General features: G+C 40.2%; 1 protein-coding gene across 1 annotated transcript; it reads right to left on the bottom strand.

The window, feature by feature from the left end:
- Nucleotides 1–357: 357 nt before the first annotated feature.
- Nucleotides 358–1386, bottom strand: LOC121865398 (probable basic-leucine zipper transcription factor S). The gene is made up of 2 exons (XM_042364754.1): nucleotides 647–1386; nucleotides 358–499 (listed from the first exon to the last, which is right to left on the bottom strand). Exons 1-2 carry the CDS (start codon nucleotides 1384–1386, stop codon nucleotides 358–360), a joined length of 882 nt encoding a protein of 293 aa, XP_042220688.1.
- Between the last annotated feature and the right edge of the window lie 18786 nt (nucleotides 1387–20172).

A 20172-nucleotide genomic window follows, 5' to 3' on the forward strand; every position in this document is an offset into this window, starting at 1 on the left:
CACCCTGGCACACCCTGCCACCCCTGACACACCCTGCCTACTCTGACACACACCCCACCCTGACACACACACACCCTGCCACCCTGACACACACCCCACCCTGACACACCCTGCCACACCCTGCCACCCCTGACACACCTGCCTACTCCTGACACACCCTGCCATCCTGACACACCCTGCCACCCTGACACCCTGCCACCCTGACACACCCCACCCTTTGATACACCCTGCCATCCTTGATACACCCCACCCCCTGACACACCCTGCCTACTCCCTGACACCCCTGCCACCCCTGACACACCCCACCCCTGACCTGACACACCCTGACACACCCTGCCACCCTTTGATACACCCTGCCTACTCCTGACACACCCTACCCTGCTGATGATAACCTGTGATGAACACCTGATTGTCCATACTGTTAATGATCACCTGATTGTCCATACTGTTGATGATCACCTGATTGTCCATACTGCTGTTGATCACCTGATTGTCCATACTGTTGATGATCACCTAATTGTCCATACTGTTAATGATCACCTGATTGTCCATACTGTTGATGATCACCTGATTGTCCACATTTGATGATCACCTAATTGTCCATACTGTTAATGATCACCTGATTGTCCATACTGTTGATGATCACCTGATTGCCATACTGTTGATGATCACCTGATTGTCCATACTGTTGATGATCACCTGATTGTCCATACTGTTAATGATCACCTGATTGTCCATACTGTTGATGAACACCTGATTGTCCATACTGTTAATGATCACCTGATTGTCCATACTGTTGATGATCACCTGATTGTCCATACTGTTGATGATCACCTGATTGTCCATACTGTTGATGATCACCTGATTGTCTGTATTGTTGATGATCACCTGATTGTTGATGATCACTTGATTGTCCATACTGTTAATGATCACCTGATTGTCCATACTGTTGATGATCACCTGATTGTCCATACTGTTGATGATCACCTGATTGTCTGTATTGTTGATGATCAACTGATTGTTGATGATCACCTGATTGTCCACACTGTTGTTGGTCACCTGATTGTTCATACTGTTGATGATCATCTGATTGTTCATACTCTTGATGATCACCTGATTGTCTATATTGTTGATGATCAACTGATTGTTGATGATCACCTGATTGTCCACACTGTTGTTGATCACCTGATTGTCCATACTGTTGATGATCATCTGATTGTCCATATTGTTGATGATCACCTGATTGTCCACACTGTTGTTGATCACCTGATTGTCCATACTGCTGTTGATCACCTGATTGTCCACACTGTTGTTGATCACCTGATTGTCCATACTGCTGTTGATCACCTGATTGTCCATACTGCTGTTGATCACCTGATTGTCCATACTGTTGAAGGATCACCTGATTGTGTACTGTTGATGATCAACTGATTGTGATGATCACCTGATTGTCCATACTGTTAATGATCACCTGATTGTCTGTATTGTTGATGATCAACTGATTGTTGATGATCACCTGATTGTCCATATTGTTGATGATCACGCATGATTGTCCATAATTTTGATGATCCTGATTATCCATTCTGTTGATGATCACCTGATTATCCACACTGTTGTTGATCACCTGATTGTCCATATTGTTGATGATCACCTGATTGTCCATATTGTTGATGATCATCTGATTGTCCATTCTGTTGATGATCACCTGATTGTCCACACTGTTGTTGATCACCTGATTGTCCGTCTGTTGATGATCACCTGGTTGTCCACACTGTTGATGATCACCTGATTGTCCATTGCTGTTGATCACCAGATTGTCCATGTGCTGTTGATCGCAGATTGTCCCATACTGTTGTTGATCACCTGATTGTCCATACTGCTGTTGATCACCTGATTGTCCACACTGTTGTTGATCACCTGATTGTCCATACTGCTGTTGATCACCTGATTGTCCATACTGCTGTTGATCACCTGATTGTCCATACTGTTGATGATCACCTGATTGTCCATACTGTTGTTGATCACCTGATTGTCCATACTGCTGTTGATCACCTGATTGTCCATACTGCTGTTGATCACCTGATTGTCCATACTGTTGATGATCACCTGATTGTCCATACTGTTGATGATCACCTGATTGTCCATAATGGTGGTCACCTGATTTTTCCCTCCTCTTGTTGGTTTGTAAAGACCTGATCAGCCTCACTCGATAATGACAAACTCACCGAGGAATCAGATGTTATTATGTCAGTTCACAAGACCAGGACAAATGTTAAGAAACAGTTGTACACATTGTGGGACCATTTCAACAGGTGTTACATATATCACAGCTGCACACGACGTTGGTAATGCCCGTCGCGATACATCAGCTTGTTATTAATTTAGCGGGGTCGTGACATCTCCGGGAGGCGCTCGTGTATTATATAAAAAAACACTTACTCACACATACTCCTAGGTCAGGGATTACGAGTATCAGGGAAATGGAAGGTATTTGTTAGGGTCAGCCATGACTTGTGTTATTATTATTATTATTATTATTATTATTATTATTATTATTACCGGTATTATTATTATTATTATTATTATTATTATTATTATTATTATTATTATTATTATTATTATTATTATTATTATTGAACAACGCCTTTCTCTCTCGCTTAGAAATGCTGCTAATGAATATTATCGTCCAGTTAGGGTGTACAGTATTTAAGCCTTGAAAGTGCTGGGTTATATTTTTCAAGGCGGCAACCACGAAGTAAGGTGGGCGTCGTAATGAGGTGGGTTTCATTATTAGGTGGGTGTCGTATGATAGGTGTCGTCATTAGGTGGGTGTCGTATGATAGGTGTCGTCATTAGGTGGGTGTCGTATGATAGGTGTCGTTATTAGGTGGGTGTCGTCATTAGGTGGGTGTCGTATGATAGGTGTCGTATGATAGGTGTCGTATGATAGGTGTCGTTATTAGGTGGGCGTCGTATGATAGGTGTCGTCATTAGGTGGGTGTCGTATGATACGTGTCGTCATTAGGTGGGCGTCATATGATAGGTGTCGTCATTAGGTGGGTGTCGTATAATAGGTGTCGTACAATAGGTGTCGTTATTAGGTGGGTGTCGTATGCTAGGTGTCGTTCTCTATGGCAGTGTAAGTGGAACACTGCCATTGAGGATATTTTATTTTGCGAGGTGGGCTTGAAGGGTACTCCCCTCCTGCCGGAAAAGCAGGAAAATATTAGATATTTCCCATGTTGCTGAGGGGGAGTTAGGGTTAAATGTGAGGCAGAAGGGAGCTGGAGGCTGGCAGGCAGGCAGGGGGGGGATAGCCTGAGGTAATGGGAGGAGAGGCAGGGGTGAGGGTATAGTGACGAGAAAGGTCACGCGGATGAGAGAGAGGAAGGTGATGGAGTTTGCCAGTCTTGCCATGTTAAAGGGGAGGGGAAGAGGAGAAGAGAGAACGGAGGATGAGGATATGATAAAGTAGTACTTGAGGTAACGTAGCCGTGGTGAGAGGTCGTTTGAGGTGAAGGAGGATGAGGTACTGTATAGAGGAGGGGAGTGATGGACGTGTCTATCAGCCTGGGTTATGAGGAGGCCACTCATCCTTGGTCCCACGTCAAGGCTTCACTTGTCCTTAACGATGTTATTTAACAAAGTGTCCTATAAAGCTAAATGATGAATAATGTTGTGAATCTGATGAATGATGGTTAAGTGATGAACGATGATCGGTGTAGTGAATATGGTGAATAATGATGAGTAATGTACAGTAAGTGATGATGGTGAATAATGATTAATAATGTTAGTGTTGATGGTGAATAATGATTAATAATGTCAGTAACGATAGTGAATAATGATGAGTAATGTACAGTAAGTGTTGATGGTGAATAATGATTAATAATGTCAGTAACGATAGTGAATAATGATTAATAATGTACAGTAAGTGTTGATAGTGAATAATGATTACTAATGTACAGTAAGTGTTGATAGTGAATAATGATTAATAATGTCAGTAACGATAGTGAATAATGATTAATAATGTACAGTAAGTGTTGATGGTGAATAATGATTAATAATGTCAGTAACGATAGTGAATAATGATTAATATTGTACAGTAAGTGTTGATGGTGAATAATGATTAATAATGTAAGTGTTGATGGTGAATAATGATTAATATTGTACAGTAAGTGTTGATAGTGAATAATGATTAATATTGTACAGTAAGTGTTGATGGTGAATAATGATTGTAATGTACAGTAAGTGTTGATAGTGAATAATGATAAATAATGTACAGTAACGATAGTGTATAATGATTAATATTGTACAGTACACGTGTTGATGGTGAATAATGATTAATAATGTGCAGTAAGTGTTGATGGTGAATAATGATTAATATTGTACAGTAACGTGGTGAATAATGATTCAATAATGTACAGTAGGTGTTGATGGTGAATAATGATTAATAATGTACAGTAAGTGTTGATGGTGAATAATGATTAATATTGTACAGTAACGATGGTGAATAATGATTAATATTGTACAGTAAGTGTTGATGGTGAATAATGATTTAATATTGTGTACAGTAACGATAGTGATAATGATTAATAATGTACAGTAAGTGTTGATGGTGAATAATGATTAATATTGTACAGTAACGATAGTGAATAATGATTAATAATGTACAGTAAGTGTTGATGGTGAATAATGATTAATATTGTACAGTAAGTGTTGATAGTGAATAATGATTAATAATGTACAGTAAGTGTTGATGGTGAATAATGATTAATATTGTACAGTAAGTGTTGATAGTGAATAATGATTAATAATGTACAGTAAGTGTTGATGGTGAATAATGATTAATATTGTACAGTAACGATAGTGAATAATGATTTATATTGTACAGTAAGTGTTGATGGTGAATAATGATTAATATTGTACAGTAACGATAGTGAATAATGATTAATATTGTACAGTAAGTGTTGATGGTGAATAATGATTAATATTGTACAGTAACGATAATGAATAATGATTAATATTGTACAGTAACGATAGTGAATAATGATTAATAATGTACAGTAAGTGTTGATGGTGAATAATGATTAATAATGTCAGTAACGATAGTGAATAATGATTAATATTGTACAGTAACGATAGTGAATAATGATTAATATTGTACAGTAAGTGTTGATGGTGAATAATGATTAATATTGTACAGTAAGTGTTGATAGTGAATAATGATTAATAATGTACAGTAACGATAGTGAATAATGATTAATATTGTACAGTAAGTGTTGATGGTGAATAATGATCAATAATGTCAGTAACGATAGTGAATAATGATTAATAATGTACAGTAAGTGTTGATGGTGAATAATGATTAATATTGTACAGTAAGTGTTGATAGTGAATAATAATTAATAATGTACAGTAACGATAGTGAATAATGATTAATATTGTACAGTAAGTGTTGATGGTGAATAATGATTAATATTGTACAGTAAGTGTTGATGGTGAATAATGATTAATATTGTACAGTAAGTGTTGATAGTGAATAATGATTACTAATGTCAGTAACGATAGTGAATAATGATTAATAATGTAAGTGTTGATGGTGAATAATGATTAGTAATACAATTGTTATAATGTGGTACAAAATTATTAAAAACAAACGTGTTGCATGAATTCGTATCTTCAGAAGTTTGGGTAAAAGGTTTGTGTACGAGTCTTGGAAGTTGAATTCCCACGAATATTGCAGCACAGTATTGTAAGCCCTGGGTGCCTATGGTGCATGAGACAAAATACTGTGACAGCTCACATCTCCCTTGACGTTTGTTGTGTGTCTGACGCTCACAGCACAACGTGTATTTGAAAGAATTGTTTGCGATTTCCGCCAGCACACTTGGTACGTCCGCTTAGTGTACATTGTACTTGTGACGTGATGCACAATACTCCTCCTAACCTTGGAAGAGTGAGAGTTCTCCTGTATTAGGCATATTTATTAATGAGTAATATTACTAGTCAGAAATATTGAGGTTTTTAATATTTAAAACTAGATCTATGGTTATAAAAGTCGAACATTAAAAAAAAACAGCACTGTTAATTGGGTTTTTGAGGCCAGAATGTTGATTTTCACCAAAAGAAAAAAAAATATTAGTTATTAATATGTTGTGCTAAAACTCTGGGGATATGTGTTTTGGAACCTCTCTGTTGTTCCCACGTTAAGGGTATAATTTATATTAATAGTACAGTTATAATTATTAATGATATATGTGCCCGGGTGGGTTGGTGAGCTCACGCCTGGAATCTAAACTCGTCACTGGGAATTTTAAACGAAGAGAAAATAAACCCTTCAATTCTCTTCAAATACTAAGTCACTTCTTTCTTCTTTCCTCAGGTACGTTTGTCGACACGTGTGGCTGGAGCAGTCGACGAGTTGGTGAGGTTTAAGGTTTTCCCGGCTGACGCAGAATATTCCCAGCGACGTGGAGTGTGTGTGTGTGTGTGGGTGGGGTGGGAGTTAATTATCCCCTGGTAATAAATCATTCTGTGTTTATACTCTGTCGTGTGGGAGTCAGCGTGATAATTGAGACTTTTTTTTCCTGTCAGGTTGGATCTTCTTCTTCTTGGTTTGGGTTTTCCGTCAATATATCTCTTTTGTCTGTTCTTGGTCTGTTTCTCCTGTTTCTCTATGTTTGGGTTCTCTTATTTTCCTCTCCTCCATCATCATCATCATCTCCTCCTATCTACGTTACTATTGACTTTTTAAATGTCTTGTGTTGTTTTGCTCCTCTTGACTCCTCGTGTCTTGCTCATCTTATCGTGTTTATCCTTTATTCTCTGAGTCTTGAGAACGAAATACTTTACACGAGGGAGAGTATCAAGGAATGTTGTTGCTATAATGTATTCCTACTCCTTAAAAATTTATGTTTTTAAGAGGATGTTTTAGGCTAGAAATACGTTAGTCATTATCTAATTATATTGTAAAAGAAAGGGTTCTTAGGACATTTCGTCACCGGTTCTATTTAACTTAACCTAACCCCGGCTTAATCACCTCAAAAATAGACATTATCTAAATTTAATAAATATAACACGTTATTCATTAAACTGGTGACGAATTGTCCGGTGACGAAATGTCCGCCCACCAACAGAATGACATCATTGAGGGGCGAAGTCAGTTATTTCGTGTATGGCAGCAACCGTGACCCAGGTAAGACGGTCCCTATGCAGTACAGGTATTGCTTGCAATTCATTCTGCTATTATGTTATATAGAGTCTTTTCTTTTATCAACCTTTGCTTCTTTTCATCCGTCTGTCCGACTTTTTCCCCTCAGTTGTTGCCTCTCTCTAGCGTATGAAAATTATTGTACTTCTTGTGATGGTAATTTTTTCTTGTATTGTGTGTCGTCATTGCTGCATCAGATAAACCATTGTTTGAGAACACAAAGTGTGCTGTAGAAGTTTTATAAATCAGTTCATAGACTCTACATAAAAAGTGTTTTTTATACTTGGTGACATTTGCATTGTCTAGTAGGATTATTTTCCTATCGGCAATAAATAAATAAATAAATAAATAAATATATATATATATATATATATATATATATATATATATATATATATATATATATATATATATATATATATATATATATATGTGTGTGTGTGTGTGTGTGTGTGTGTGTGTGTAATTGGATTTGGTAGTTATTTTGTCTTTCATTCGTGTTTCTTCTGGAGGGCGAACGGGGACTCCCCTGGGCAAGGTTCCCTGGTGCTGGTGGACCTTGTTGCACGACACCCCCTCCTCGTTACGGTAATCATCGAGCCATTACCCTAACTCAAGTAAACTGGCTGATCCTGCCCACCACGGCCTATACTTAACCATTCACTCTTCTGCTTCCCTCTCTGTCCTCCTCATGATCCTTCCTGACATTCTCTTATTTCTTCTTTCATTTTTTACTGTTTCCCTTCCCCGTCGTCTCCTCACATGAGTGGTGCAGCATGACAGAATGTTTTAAGACTTATGTCCCCATCACCGAAGGTAACAAAGATATACTGTGCTACCACCTGGGAATGTATCTCTAAGAATTAAACACTTAAGGTGTGGGACTATAAGATAAAGTAAAAGAAACATTATTCTGGCTGTCATCCACAAGTAAACACATCATTGAGGATGCCTGTTTATTGTTCACCCTGGGGTCAGTGCGGTACAAGTGTCTGTTAGTCGAGTAAATTTTCTTTTGTGTGCTGGTGTTATTGTAGTAACTTCGTCAACGCCCGCATCTGTGTGTTCACCGCCACGCCCGTGTTGGCTTCGTCCTTTGACCGCCAGAGAAGGAAATTGTAGAGTAGTCCCTGTAATCACATTCAGTATCGTTCTCAATAAATAGAGAATCAAGAGGCGTTAAGGGTCACGTAGCCATACCTTGTATCCCTAGTGTGAGCCGCACGGGCAGGGAAGCCACCGTCAATAGGATTTGATGGCAATCTCGCGATCTGCTGACGGCAATTTGAAGAACTTCATTTTCTCCGAAGAAAAACTTGGAGAAGCAGCGCCTCACAGGCAGATAAAGAAGAGTTGTGTGTCTTGCTAGCCGTGTGAGCTAATGGAATAGGGATATACTTACAGCAACTTTACAAATATATTTTCTTACTTTGTGAATATTTGATTAGCTGTAAATATTTTATAATTCTCAAAAGAGAGTTACATAACCTGTGGCACAAACTCCTTCATTTCACTAAGGATTCAAAGGCTTAAGAGTTGAGGAAGGACTTCCAAACCCCCTCACTCCCTTTGGTGCTTGTGAAGGCCTCCACCACCACCGCCACCACGATCTCTTGTTTTAGCAGCTGTAGTTTTATACCAGCGAGTTTTAGCCGAGAATTGTGCGTCATTCGTCACCTCTCCTGCCTGCCAGCTCATTAGGTAAGAGAATTAGGTTGTCTGGGTTTAACGAAAGAGAATATTAGTTGAGGTTGAGTAAAGTGGACAGTGTTACCACCACACCGTCACTACGACACAAATGATTTCTTTAATAAATTCGACTTTTGATAAATTTTATTCTGTTGCAGTATAAAGATCAACCTGTGTACTACCGCCACTGTTAATAATAATAAAAAATGATAATAATAATAATGCAATAGTAAACATTTCCCCCTGAACAGTTTTTTAAATAAATTACAGGTTATCTCAATGTAGTGAAAAAATACAACACAATTCTACAAATGTAACATCCAACACAGACACGCTCACACATTATAATATAAATATATATATATATATATATATATATATATATATAGTGTATATATATATACACACATATATATATATGTGTGTGTGTGTGTGTTGGATGTTACATTTGTAGAATTATTGTGTTGTGGAGGTTGGGTAGACCATAAATCCATATCTGGCCGTGAGGAGTTGGGAGGGGGGGGAGTTATGGGTTCCGACAGACGCGGGCCGCCCTCCAGTGCCAACCCAGAAAGAGAAAATATTTTGTGATTCAATTGAACGTTGATTAGGGGAGGTTCACGGCCCAGAACCCCTGGCTCTATTGGCTCCTGAGCGGCTCACAGCTGTTGCTAGGGGTGTTGGTGCGAGGTGTGGTGATGTGCGAGGTGGTGGTGATGGTGCGAGGTGGTTGATAGTGTTTGGTAGAGGTGTGAGGTGGTGATGGTGTTAGGTTTTGGTGATGGTATGTTGGTGTTGGATGGTGTTTGGTAGAGGTGTGAGGAGGTGGTGATGGTATGGTGTTGATGGTGTGAGGTGGTGTTGATGGTGTTTGGTAGAGGTTTGAGGTGGTGGTGATAGTGATGGTATGAAGTGGTGATAGTGTTTGGTTGAGGTGTGAGGAGGTAGTGATGGTGTGAGGTGAGGTGTTTGTAGAGGTGTGAGGTGGTAGTGAGATTGTGGTGTGGTGTGTGGTAAGGGTGTGAGGTTTTGGTGGTGGTACGAGGTCTTGGTGTTGAGGTGGTGATGATGGTGTTGGTGTTAGTGATGGCTGTGGTGGTGGTAGTAGTGGTGTTGGTGATGCCTATGATGGTGGTAGTGGTGTTAGTGATGGCTATGATGGTGGTAGTGGTGTTAGTGATGGCTATGATGGTGGTAGTGGTGTTGGTGATGGCTATGATGGTGGTAGTGTGGTGTTAGTGATGGCTATGATGGTGGTAGTGGTGTTAGAGATGGCTATGATGGTGGTAGTGGTGTTGGTGATGGCTATGATGGTGGTAGTGGTGTTAGTGATGGCTATGATGGTGGTAGTGGTGTTAGAGATGGCTATGATGGTGGTAGTGGTGTTAGTGATGGCTATGATGGTGGTAGTGTTGTTGGTGATGATGGTGTATGGTGTGGCAAGTATGGGTGTGTGTTAGTGATGAGGGTGAGAGAGTAAGGGAGGAGACTGGTGGTGGTAGAGCTGGTTGACGGTGGTAGGAGGGGTGAGTCTTTATCTTTAAGCCCGTAGTAGTAGGGTGAACACCTGCTCGCCTCTGGTCTGGTTGAATCACTCGATATTGTTCCTGTATAGAAACAAAAAATATTGATAGTAAGGTTGTAATTTGACTGCTGTTTAGGTGGCAAATACTGTCTGAAAATGTTTACGAAGAAATGCGTAGTTGGTCAGAAGCCACCCGCATGTCTCTGGTTGAAATACTTAATGTTCCTGTATTAGAAGATGTGTTTAGTGAAAATTATATTTAATTTCAATATAAATTAAAGTTGAAGATTGTCATGTTGTTGATGAGGCGATTGTCTTTCATAGTGAGATGACATTTAGCATGGTCTCATTCCCTCCTCCTCTTCCCTCGTCCTCGTTTCCTTCTATTTTTTATTTAGCTACTTTCCTTCTTTTCCTCCTTCCCTCCTTCCCTCCTGTGTTTCATTCCCCACTCTTATTTCTTATATCCTCATTCTCTGCCAGTTGCCCTCCATCTCCTTGTCTCCTTCACATTCGGCTGTGATAAAAACTCATAGTTTGCCCACTTCAAGAGAGGAACTTTGGCCAGCCATTATATTTTTTCACGGGTCTTATTCCCCTCCCGGGACGTGGCCAAGATGCACTGCGCCCCGTAAATATCTTGGAAATCGCTCTCAGTCTGTGCTCGAGTGATAGTTTTACTTAAACACAATTTGATTTGCTAGAAATAACGTGGTTTGTCCTGGGATTATTATGTTTGTGGTGGGAGTTCTTGTGGTGTTTTGTCCTTCCTGCCATTGTGTCGTGGTTTACAGATGTTGTGGAATTGCGGCCGAATTGGATGTTTGCCGGAATGTGTGTTTGGTGAAGTTAGTTGCTCGTATGTGCTCTTTTGTTTTGATGTAACGACGCCGTTTAAGAAAAATAAAGGAACTTGTTATTGTGTTGGGATTCAAGTCGAAGTGGCACGTCTTGTGGTTCACGGTAAAGTGGCACTCGTTGTGGTTCACGGCGAAGTTGCAATTAGCGTTTCGTGATATTTGTTTTCTTCCTCCTACTCCCTGAGCCACTCTATTTGCACCCTTTCTATATTTCACTTTGTCTCCTCTTCTTCCCATTGCTCCTCTCTCCTTCTGCAACATTCTTCCCATCCTTCCGCCTCCCCTGTCTCACCCTCCCCTGTCTCACCTCCCTCTTCACTTCCCCTCTCTTTTCGCCTTTACCGTCCCCTCTTACCTCTTCTATCCTGCCTCTTCTCTCACTCCACATCTCCTGGGCCATCAGTCAGAGAAGTTTCAAGTTGCAACTTCAAGTTTTTTTCAAGAGAAGTGGTGAGTGTGCAGCTCCATTTAGGTGAGGGAGAGAAGAGGAGGAAAATCCTCTTGAAAATCGCCGTGTGTTGTCGACCTGCACGGTGTGTATTTACAAGAGCTTAGCGTGTTAGAATATGTGGTTATCTTAGTGACAGGAAAGGTGGCCAGGCAGGTGGAGGAACAAGCTGCCCTCCTCCAATATCCAGAGGAACCAGAGCGAACCTTTCCGATACTGAAGGTGGTCTCTGCCTCAGATAAATGTTATCCCCGGCGCAGCCCCTCACTCCCTGATCACACTTTTCCTCAGGAGCTCATTTTTATTCCATAAATCTTTCCTCGGCTCCCTGAGGTGTAGGAGATCGGGGAACTAGCTATTTTTGGTGTTAGTTAACGGTTGATGAGGGTGAATGGTGGTGGTGATTATGGTAGTGATGATGGTGATGGTGGTTGGGGATGATGATGCTAGTGGTGGTGGAAGTGGTAATGCTGATTATGGTGGTGCTAGTATTAGTGACGGTGATGTTACATTGTAGTGGCAAGAGGTGTAGTGTGTATCACATCATGTATCGGTTGGTTATAGCGGAAATTCGGATGGAAGAGAAAGTGAGACAGTGAAGCAAGAGATTACTTTATCTCTCAGTGACGTTTATTGTTGCCGCCGCCTCAAATTAAGGCTTCCTCAAGAAATAGTCGGCTGGCCCCTACCTCATTACGAATTCTGTTTGAGGTTAACAATTTCCATTTTACGCCCATCACTTCCCTGCCTCGTGCAAGATGACCTTCGTTACGAAAAGCAGACAACAAATTGCTTCATTTAGCGAACTATCTACATCAAGATTGGTGCTTAAACCTGGAACCCGGAGTCACGTATCGTCTCTCTTAGGGACCAAATGTGATGTAACTTAATGTGATAAACTGTAAATTGCTAAAACAGTCTTCAGGTGAGTTACAGTCGCCCGAGGCACTGAACATTCTGCTAACATGAGAATCAAATTTATGCGGATGAAGTTTCCGGGGTCACACTCTTCACCTCCCCGGGGCCGCCTTGTTCAACACTGCTTTAATGATTCTCTCTTTTTTCTTTTTTTCTACGTTAATAGTTGAATGTGTGGAGGCGGGTGAAGTGTTCGTGGAGAATGTCTCACCCTCCGCCATGATTTTTTCCATGACTGTCTCGGTGTGATATCGTGCCTGATTTGTTTCTTTCAGTTGTGATAAAGGGACGTTGGGTAGAGAGAGACAAAATATTGAGACAAAGAATGAGAAACAGAACGGTAAAAATAGAGGAAACACTAGCACATACGTGTCTCTGGACACATTTAAAGGGAGCAAGAAGGCGTGACTTTCCTCCTTCAGATGAGTAAGTGAAATGTTTTAAGTGTTAGTGGACCAAATTCCTCATTGTGTGGGACGAATTACCCGGCGTGGAGGGAGAGGCTGAGACACATGTTGACACCACCAGGCTGTAAACGACGCGCCAGGAGAAGTGTATTAAGTGTCGTATATTCGGGGTCATGGAAAAAAATACAAATATTTTAAATGGTTAATAAATTATAATCTGGGCATTGTTTTTCGATGACCCTCTATCTATATACGGTCTCCGGCTACTGTTACTGGACGGGATTTTGTTGTTTTTTGTTTAATTATATATGAAAGGACACGGGCAGTTTATTACTCTCATACCCTCGACTCTGGGTCAGCTACAAGTCGACCCATGACTTCAGCTACTGGGACCTTATACTACGTGTTCACAGACTGGATCATACAGGTACACTACAGTATTTCTCACCGCTTTTTTCATCCTTCTCGACCGAATGTCCTTCCGTAGGGTTATATAAGACCTTGTTATCCGTTCATCGGGTTATATAAGACCTTGTTATCCGTTCACCCGTTAATATAAGACCTTGTTATCCTTCGGGTTATATAAACCACACGGTATATAAGACCTTGTTATCCGTTCATCGGGTTATATAAGACTGTTATCCGTTCATCGGCTATATAAGACTGTTATCCGTTCATCGGGTTATATAAGACCTTGTTATCCGTTCATCGGGTTATATAAGACCGTTAGTGACCTATCCGTTCATCGGGTTATATAAGACCTTGTTATCCGTTCATCGGGTTATATAAGACCTTGTTATCCGTTCATCGGGTTAATATAAGACCTTGTTATCCGTTCACAAACCTTATCTGTTCATCGGGTTATATAAGACCTTGTTATCCGTTCATCGGGTTATATAAGACCTTGTTATCCGTTCATCGGGTTATATAAGACCTTGTTATCCGTTCATCGGGTTATATATAAGACCTTGTTATCCGTTCATCGGGTTATATAAGACCTGTTATCCGTTCATCGGGTTATATAAGACCTTGTTATCCGTTCATCGGGTTATATAAGACCTTGTTATCCGTTCCGGGAATATAAGACCTTATCGTTCATCGGGTTATAAAACCTGTTATCCGTTCATCGGGTTATAAGACCATCCGTTCACCGGGTTATATAAGACCTGTTATCCGTTCATCGGGTTATAAGACCTTGTTATCCGTTCATCGGTATATAAGACCTTGTTATCCGTTCATCGGGTTATAAACTTATCCGTTCATCGGGTATATAAGACCTGTTATCCGTTCATCGGGTTATAATTATCCGTTCATCGGGTTATATAAGACCTTTGTTATCCGTTCATCGGGTTATATAAGACCTTGTTATCGTTCATCGGGTTATCTATCCGTTCATCGGGTTATATATAAGACCTTGTTATCCGTTCATCGGGTTATATAAGACCTTGTTATCCGTTCATCGAGTTATAGCCCTTGTTATCCGTCCATCGGGTTAATGTGACCTTGTTATCCGTTCATCGGGTATATAAGACCTTGTTATCCGTTCATCGGGTTATATAAGACCTTTTATCCGTTCATCGGGTTATATAAGACCTTGTTATCCGTTCACCGGGTTTATATAAGACCTTGTTATCCGTTCATCGGGTTATATAAGACCTACCGTTCATCGGGTTATATAAGACCTGTTATCCTCATCGGGTTATAAGCCCTTGTATCCGTTCATCGGGTAATAAGACCTTATCCTTCATCGAGGTAAGACCTGTTATTCATCGGGTTATATAAGACTGTATCCGTTCACCGTTATATAAGACCTTATCCGTTCATCAAAGACCTGTTATCGTTCACCGGGTAATATAAGACCCTATATCCGTTCATCGGGTTATATAAGACCTTGTTATCCGTTCATCGGGTTATATACATTGTTATCCGTTCACCGGTTAATATAAGACCTTGTTATCCGTTCATCGGGTTATATAAGCCCTGTTATCCGTTCATCGGGTTATATAAGACCTTGTTATCCGTTCATCGGGTTATATAGACCTTTTATCCGTTCATCGGGTTATATAAGACCTTGTTATCCGTTCATCGGGTTATATAAGACCTTGTTATCCGTTCATCGGGTTAATATAAGACCTTGTTATCCGTTCACCGGGTTAATAAGACCTTGTTATCTGTTCAACGGGTTATATAAGACCTTGTTTTCCGTTCATCGGGTTATATAAGACCTTATTATCCGTTCACCGGTTAATATAAGACCTTGTTATCCGTTCATCGGGTTATATAAGACCTTGTTATCCGTTCATCGGGTTATATAAGACCTTGTTATCCGTTCATCGGGTTATATAAGCCCTTGTTATCCGTTCATCGGGTTATATAAGAAGACCTTGTTATCCGTTCATCGGGTTATATGCCCTTGTTATCCGTTCATCGGGTTATATAAGACCTTGTTATCCGTTCATCGGGTTATATAAGACCTTGTTATCTGTTCATCCTGTAAGACCTTGTTATCCGTTCATCGGGTTATATAAGACCTTGTTATCGTTCATCGGGTTATATAAGACCTGTTATCCGTTCATCGTTATAAGACCTTTATCCGTTCATCGGGTTATAAGACCTTTATCGTCATCATTATATAAGCCTATCGTTCATCGGGTTATATAAGACCTTTACCGTTCATCGGTTATATAAGACCTTGTTATCCGTTCATGGTTATATAAGACCTTGTTATCCGTTCATCGGGTTATATAAGACCTTGTTATCCGTTCATCGGGTATTATATAAGACCTTGTTATCCGTTCATCAGGTTAATATAAGACCTTGTTATCCGTTCATCGGGTTTATATAAGACCTTGTTATCCGTTCATCGGGTTATATAAGACCTTGTTATCCGTTCATCCGGTTATATAAGACCTTGTTATCCGTTCATCGGGTTAATATGTTGATTATCCAATTATTATTTTAAAGAGTTGTTGCCATTGATCGATGAAGTTAAGAGAAGAACTAGGAGGTTGAGGTCGTATAGTTCTAGGGTGATCTTGAGGTCGTATAGTTCTAGGGTGATCTTGAGGTCGTATAGTTCAGGGTGATCTTGAGGTCGTATAGTTCTAGGGGGATCTTGAGGTCGTAGTTCTAGGTGATCTTGAGGTCGTATAGTTCTAGGGTGATCTTGAGGTCGTATAGTTCAGGGTGATCTTGAGGTCGTATAGTTCTAGGGGTGATCTTGAGGTCGTATAGTTCGGGTGATCTTGAGGTCGTACTGGAGTGATCTTGAGGTCCATGTTCAGTGATCCTGAGGTCGTATAGTTCTAGGGCTGATCTTGAGGTTATAGTTCTAGGTGATCTTGAGGTCGTATAGTTCTAGGGTGATCTTGAGGTCGTGTAGTTCTGACGAAGTTAGAGGATCTTGAGGTCGTATAGTTCTAGGGTGATCTTGGGGTCGATAGCAGGTGATCTGAGGTCATATAGTTCTAGAGTGATCTTGAGGTCGATAGCCCTAGAGTGATCTTGAGGTCGTATAGTTCTGGTGGATCTTGAGGTCGTATAGTACTTAAAGATCTTGAGGTCGTATAGTTCTAGAGTGATCTTGAGGTCGGTTCTAGGGTGATCTTGAGGTCGTATAGAACCTGGGTGATCTTAGGTCGTATAGTACTTGGGTGATCTTGAGTCGTATAGTTCTAAGATTTTGAGGTATAGTTCTTGAGTGAACTAAGGGTCATAGTTGTAGAGTGATCTTGAGGTCGTATAGTTCTGAGGGTGATCTTGAGGTCGTATAGTTCTAGAGTGATCTTCAGGTCGTATAGTTTAAAGTGATCTTGAGGTCGTATAGTTCTAGAGTGATCTAGGTCGTAGGCTCTAAGGGATCTTGAGGTCGTATAGTTTGGGTGATCTTGAGGTATAGTTCTAGAGTGATCTTGTCGAAGAACTTGTGATCTGATCGTATAGAGGATCTTGAGGCGATACTAAGGTGATTTTGAGTATAGTCAGAGTGAACTTGAGGCGTAATTTAGTGATCTGAGAAGTTTAGGGTGATCTTGTGGTCGTATAGTACTTGGGTGAGCTTAGCATAGTTCAGAGTGATCTTGCGGTCGTAGTTCTAGGGTGACTCGAGGTCGTATAGTTCTAGAGTGATCTTGAGGTCGTATAGTTCAGAGGATCTGAGGTCAAGTCTAGGGTGATCTTGAGGTCGTATAGTTCTAGGTGATCTTGGTCGTATAGTTCTAGGGTGATCTTGAGTCGTATAGTTCTAGGGTGATCTTGAGGTCGTATAGTTCTAGGTGATCTTGAGGTCGTATAGTTTAGAAGTGATCTTGGTCGTATAGTTCTAGAATGATCTTGGTCATATAGTTCTAGAGTGATCTTGAGGTCGTATGGTTTTAGGGTGATCTTGAGTTCGTATAGTTCTAGGGTGATCTTGAGGTCGTATAGTACTTGGGTGATCTTAGTCGTATAGTTCTAGAGTGATCTTGAGGTCGTATGATCCTAGAGTGATCTTGAGTCGTATAGTTCTAGAGTGATCTTGAGGTCGTATGGTTCTAGGGTGATCTTGAGGTCGTATAGTTCTAGAGTGATCTTGAGGTCGTATAGTTCTAGGGTGATCTTGGGTCTATAGTTCTAGGGTGATCTTGAGGTCGTATAGTTCTAGAGTGATCTTGAGGTCATAGTTCTGGGTGATCTTGAGGTCGTATAGTTCTAGGGTGATCTTGGGGTCGTATAGTTCTAGAGTGATCTTGAGGTCGTATAGTTCTAGAGTGATCTTGAGGTCGTATAGTTCTAGGGTGATCTTGAGGTCGTATAGTTCTAGAGGTGATCTTGAGGTCGTATAGTTCTGGGGTGATCTTGGGGTCGTATAGTTCTAGGGGCGATCTTGAGGTCGTATAGTTCTAGAGTGATCTTGAGGTCGTATAGTTCTAGAGTGATCTTGGTCGTATAGTTCTAGGTGATCTTGGGGTCGTATAGTTCAAGAGTGATCTTGAGGTCGTATAGTTCGATGATCTTGAGGTCGTATAGTTCTAGGTGATCTTGAGTCGTATAGTTCTGGGTAATCTTAGGTCGTATAGTTCTAGAAGGTGATCTTGAGGTCGTATAGTTCTAGGGTGATCTTGAGGTCGTTGTATGTCGTGTTATCCAGCAACTCATGTCTCTGCCCAGCAAAGGAACCGACGATAACAGATGATTATTTTGGCCATTATTTTCGATGAATATAAAGTTAATATGATTATGAAATAGACTTTGAAGGATTCACGTTACGATGAATATCAAGTACATGAATTGAATCCACCTTGATTGAGTTTCTAACAGTTAATATCTTTTTCTTTTACATATACAGTATATATATATATATACATATATATATATATATATATATTTATATATATATATATATATATATATATATATATATATATATATATATATATATATATATATATATATATATATATATATATATATATATATATATATATATATATATATATATATATATATATATATATATATATATATATATGAAAAACAAACACACAATATATATATATATATATATATATATATATATATATATATATATATATATATATATATATATATATATATATATATATATATATATATACACATATATATATTATATATATATATATATATATATATATATATATATATATATATATATATATATTTATATATATATCGTGCAGTGAACTATATATGTACACCGAGGAAGATGCCTATTGTAGTGTTAACCAGCGAGGTCAATAACTGGAAAATGTAGTAGCTGACTGACTAGGGCTGATTAAGAACACGTAATCCAGCAATATTTTCACGTCTGCCTTGTCACCTGGGTACTAATCATTAAGTATTTGTGGTAATGATGATGATGCCTTATTTTGTGCTTGCCCGTTAGTGGCTGAAAATGAACGGTTAAGCCATTACAGGGGAAGGGGGGGAGGGTAGTGCAATAATTGTGGGAGAGGTCAGGAGATCTCAAACACTTAGCCAGACGTATGTTGCTTGTCGCTTAACTGAGGTGTACACGAGGCTTAAACTGAGGTACACGAGACTTAACGAGGTGTACACGAGGCTTAACTGAGGTGCACACTAGGCTTAACTGAGGTGTACACAGGGCTTAACTGAGGTGTGCTAACGAGGTTTAACTGAGGTACACGAGAATAACTGAGGTGTACACGAGGTCAACAGAGGTGTACACGAGGCTTAACCAGTACACGAGGCTTCAACTGAGGTGCACACGAGGCTTAACTGAGTACACTAGGCTTAACTGAGGTGTACACGAGTTTAACTGAGGTGTACACGGAAGCTAAACTGAGGTTAATGGTGCTTAACAGAGGTACACGAGCATAACTGAGGTGTACACGAGCTTAACTGAGGTACTCGAGGCTTAACTGAGGTGTACACGAGGCTTAACTGAGGTGTACCTGAGGCTTGAACTGAGGAAAAATGAGGCTTAACTGAGGTGTACACGAGGCTTAACTGAGGTACCTGAGGCTTAACTGAGGTGTACACGAGGCAACATAGGTGTACCTTGAGGCTTAACTGAGGGTACACGAGGCTTAACTATAAAGGCACGAGACTTAACTGAGGGTGTACTGAGGCTTAATAGGTACTGAGGTGTAACCAAAATGAGGTTTAACTGAGGGTGTACTCGAGGCTTAACTGAGGTGTACTGAAGCTAACTGGAGGTACTGAGGCTTAACTGAGGCACTGACGCCGAGGTGCACTAGCTAATTGGAGGTACTCGAGGTTTAACTGAGGTGTACTCGAGGCTTAACTGAGGTGTACTGAGGCTTGCTGGTGTACACGAGGCTTAACTGGAGGTACTCGAGGCCAGCTGAGGTACTCGAGGCTTAGCCGAGGTGTACTGAGGCTTGAATCAGGCACCAGAGGTAACTAGTGTACTCGAGGCTTAGCTGAGGTGTACTCGAGGCTTAACTGAGGTGTACTCGAGGCTTAACTTAGGTGTACTAGAGGCTTAACTGAGGTGTACTCGAGGCTTAACTGAGGTGTACACGAGTGTCGAACTGGGATACTCGTATACTCAAGGCTATTAGAGAGCCATGGTTGCTATTAGATAACCTTGGTTACTATTAGAGAACCGT

The sequence above is a fragment of the Homarus americanus genome, unplaced genomic scaffold, assembly GCF_018991925.1.
Source record: "Homarus americanus isolate GMGI-L3 unplaced genomic scaffold, GMGI_Hamer_2.0 scaffold12528, whole genome shotgun sequence".
Lineage (NCBI taxonomy): Eukaryota > Metazoa > Arthropoda > Malacostraca > Decapoda > Nephropidae > Homarus > Homarus americanus.